The sequence below is a fragment of the Octopus bimaculoides genome, chromosome 16, assembly GCF_001194135.2.
Source record: "Octopus bimaculoides isolate UCB-OBI-ISO-001 chromosome 16, ASM119413v2, whole genome shotgun sequence".
Taxonomy (NCBI): Eukaryota; Metazoa; Mollusca; class Cephalopoda; order Octopoda; family Octopodidae; genus Octopus; species Octopus bimaculoides.
Genome location: NC_068996.1, coordinates 57,496,208 through 57,500,460, shown reverse-complemented (window position 1 = coordinate 57,500,460; position 4,253 = coordinate 57,496,208). Strand labels below are relative to the sequence as shown.

The 4,253-nt window shown below is 33.8% G+C and overlaps 1 protein-coding gene across 1 annotated transcript in view; it reads left to right on the top strand.

Moving 5' to 3' along the window:
* LOC106880417 (serine/threonine-protein kinase MRCK alpha) overlaps window positions 1-1,071 on the top strand; it is a 24,685-nt gene extending 23,614 nt beyond the window's left edge. The window contains exon 14 of the mRNA XM_014930332.2: window positions 942-1,071. Coding sequence (XP_014785818.1) covers window positions 942-1,047 — 106 coding nt within the window. The 3' untranslated portion in view covers window positions 1,048-1,071. The remainder of the gene's footprint in view (window positions 1-941) is intronic.
* The last annotated feature ends 3,182 nt before the right edge of the window (window positions 1,072-4,253 follow it).

Sequence of the window (4,253 nt, the reverse complement as noted above, 5' to 3'; positions counted from 1 at the left end):
TATATATATATATATATATATAGGTGTAGGAGTGGCTGTGTGTTAAGTAGCTTGCTTACCAACCACATGGTTCTGGGTTCAGTCCCACTGCATGGCACCTTGGGCAAGTGTCTTCTACTATAGCCTCGGGCAAAAATGCTTAGCGGGATTTCGTCGGCCGTTAGGTTCTGAGTTCAAATCCCACCGAAGTTGTCTTTGCTTTTCCTCCTTTTTGGGGTCAATAAATTATGTACCAGTTGTGTACTGGGGTAGATATAGTCATATTAATACCCTAATTTTAATTCTAGGCTTCGAATGCCCCTAATTTTAATTCTTGGCTTTGAAAACCCCTAATTTTAATTTTAGGGTTCGGAAGCCCCTAAATTGAATTCTATGCTTCAAATGCCCCTAATTTTAATTCTTTCGAAAACCCCTAAATTGAATTCTAGGCTTTGAAAACCCCTAATTTTAATTCTAGGCTTTGAGAACCTCTAATTTGAATTCTAGGCTTCCGAAGCCCCTAATTTGTATTCTAGGCTTCAAAAACCCCTAATTTGAATTCTAGACTTAGAAAACCCCTAATTTGAATTCTAGGCCTCAATGGCCCCTAAATTGAATTCTAGGCCTCGATGGCCCTTCTAAATTGAATTCTAGGCTTCAGAAGCCCCTAATTTGAAAGCTGTTCCATTAACGAACAAAGCAATTAAATTTTCTTGGACCCATTTCTTTAAACGTGTGTTTAAAATTATGCAGCCCCCAATCGCAACCGTGTTCCGGGGGTGGGGGGAGGAGACCCTTTGCATTTTTGACTCCCTAACCTTAAACGATAATTTACCGCCAATCATTTTATAACTTTCCTGTCTGTCTGTTTGTCTCCCTCTCTCTCTCTCTCTCTCTCTCTCTTTCTCTCATTCTGTCCCCTTTTTTTCCATGATTTTTTTTTTTTTGAAACCCCTTAACAGGAGCGAGAGACGGTCAAGGGACATTTCTGCTCCCTTCTCATTCAGTCACGTAGCCCATATGCGTCCTGATCAAGTGTTGCCAGCCCCAGCTGTAGCGAACCTGTAAGAATCCTTTCTTGAAAAAGCTGGCTTTCTGCTACAAATTATTATTATTATTATTATTATTATTATCATTATCATTATTATTATTATTATTATAATTATTATTATTGTTATTATTATTATTATTATTATCATTATTATTATTATTATTACTATTATTATTATTATTATTATTATTATCATTATTATTATTATTTTTATTATTGTTATTATTATCATTATTATTATTATTATCATTAATATTATTATTTTTATTATTATTATCATTATCATTATTATTATTATCATCATTATTATTATTATTTCTGCTTCTAATTGGTGGCTCTGGTGTTGTTTTGTGGAACCTGTTTTTTGTTTCTTTGTTTTGTTTGTTTTTTTCTTTGTTTTACTTTTGTTTATTTTTGAGGTCGTGACCTCTGTTGACACTTCATATGTTTTTTCAGATTCTGGGTTCAAATTCTGCCACATTGAATTCTTTTTGCCATCAAATTTGAATTTTTTGCCATCAAATTTGAATTCTTTGTCCTCAAATTAAAATTCTCTACCATCAAATTAAAATTCCCATCAAATTAAAATTCCCATCAAATTAAAATTCTCTTCGATCAAATTAAAATTCTCTACCATCAAATTAAAATTCCCATCAAATTACAATTCTTTCCCATCAAATGAAAATTCTCTACCATCAAATTAAAATTCCCATCAAATTAAAATTCTAAACCATCAAATTAAGATTCTTTGTCATCAAATTAAGATTCTTTACCATCAAATTAAGATTCTTTGCCATCAAATTAAAATTCTCTACCATCAAATTAAAATTCCCATCAAATTAAATTTCTTTCCCATCAAATTAAAATTCTTTCCCATCAAATTAAAATTCTCTACCATCAAATTAAAATTCTAAACCATCAAATTAAGATTCTAAACCATCAAATTAAAATTCTTTACCATCAAATTAAGATTCTCTACCATCAAATTAAAATTCCCATCAAATTAAAATTCTTTGCCATCAAATTAAAATTGTTCGCCATGAAATTAAGATTCTTTGTCCTCAAATTAAGATTCTAAACCATCAAATTAATATTCTTTGCCATGAAATTAAAATTCTCTACCATAAAATTAAAATTCCCATCAAATTAAAATTCTTTCCCATCAAATTAAAATTCTCTACCATAAAATTTTAATTCTAGGCTTCGGAAGTCCCTAATTTGTGTTCTAGGCTTCGGATGCCCCTAATTTTAATTCTAGGCTTCGGAAGCCCCTAATTTTAATTCTAAGCTTCCGAATACCCTAATTTCAATTCTGGGCTTCCGAAGCCCCTAATTTGTATTCTAGGTTTCGATGGCCCTTAATTTCAATTCTAGGCTCTCAATGTCCCTAATTTTAATTCTAGGCTTCAGAATCCCCTAATTTCAATTCTAGGCTTAGGAAACCCCTAATTTCAATTCTGGACTTAGAAAACCCCTAATTTCAATTCTCGGCCTCGATGGCCCCTAAATTGAATTCTAGGCTTCGAAAACCCCTAATTTGAATTCTAGGCTTCAGACGTCCCTAATTTGAATTCTAGGCCTTGATGGCCCCTAAATTGAATTCTAGGCTTTGAAAACCCCTAATTTTAATTCTAGGCTTCGAAAACCCCTAATTTTAATTCTAGGCTTCGGAAGCCCCTAATTTGAATTCTAGGCCAAAAATCCACACCAGATCAAAAATATCATTGGCAGTGGGGTGGCCAATCTACTCAACAGACACCCCACTCCAAAACTACGGCTCTGATCCCAGAATAAAACCCTACATAATCTTATTTAACATGAATTGTTTTCCCCTTCCCTTTAACTATACGCTTCTACCATTTCTCTCTCCTCTGCACATAAACCATCCGTTTTATATCTGCTTTCTTATTAATTTTTGCATGAGTTATCACTAATCCTTGTCTTGTGCCCTCCGCCCAAGCTTTATAAATGATTTAATTAGCAATTAGCATGTGTAACGACTTATTTTGTGGTTAATTATTTATGTATTTTATTGTGTTGTGTAAAAGTTTTGGAGTATTTTAAGGACCTCTTTGCTTTATTCAGCAAATTATAGCGTCAAATTTGAATTCTACGAATTTTATTTTTTTGTCATCAAATTTATATTTTTTTGTCATCAAATTTGAATTTTTTACGAATTTTATTTTTTTGTCATCAAATTTGAATTTTTTGCTATCAAATTTGAATTCTTGGCCATCAAATTTGAATTCTATGCCATCAAATGTGAACTATCTCCTGACAATCCAACCACATGGCCTCCACATTGAATCCTAGTATAATTCGGACATAATTTGATGAACGAAGCAAATAAGTCACATGTCACCATTTTGTATGTTACATTAAACTCCTCATGCATAAATTTAATTAATTAATTATGGAATTAATTAATGATTATGGAATTAATTTTTAACATATTATCATATTGCTTCATGTAAAAGTTTATATTTTGTAATTATTAATATGCCTTTATGAGTGTATATACATATTTTCAGAGTAATTGCTCTCTCATCAAGTACCACTTCCAACCTATGAACTATCTACAAGGGTATTGCGTAGATATCCTCTATGTTTAATAGTGTAATGGTGTAACTCTTAGCTCCTTATACATACATACATATTAATCTATTGAAGGGTCGTGGTGTTTCTTTGTTACTAGGGTAACTTTATATTACTAGGGTAATATTCTAAAACGTATATTAAATGATTTGTGCTGTATTAGTAGTGTGTTTTCTCGCGAAACCCTATCCCTAACCCCAACACTAACCCTAACCCTATCTCTAACCCCAACCCTAACCCTAACCCTATCTCTAACTCCAACGCTAACCCTAAACCCTAACCCCAAACCTAACCCCAAACCTAACCCCAACCCTAACCCTAACCCTAACCCCAGCCCTAACCCAACCTTAAACCCTAACCCGAATCCCTAACCCTATCCGTAACCCTAAATCGTAACCCTATCCCTAACCCTATCCCCAACCCTATCCCTAACCCTAAACCCTATCCCCAACCCTAACCCTAAACCCTAACCCCATCCCTAACCCCAACTCTAACCCCAACCCTAACCCTATCCCTAAACCCTATCCCTATCCCCAACCCCAACCCTGACCCTATCCCTAACCTTAAACCCTAACTCTAAACTCTAACTCTAAACCCTATCCCTAACCCCAGCCCCAACCTTAACCCT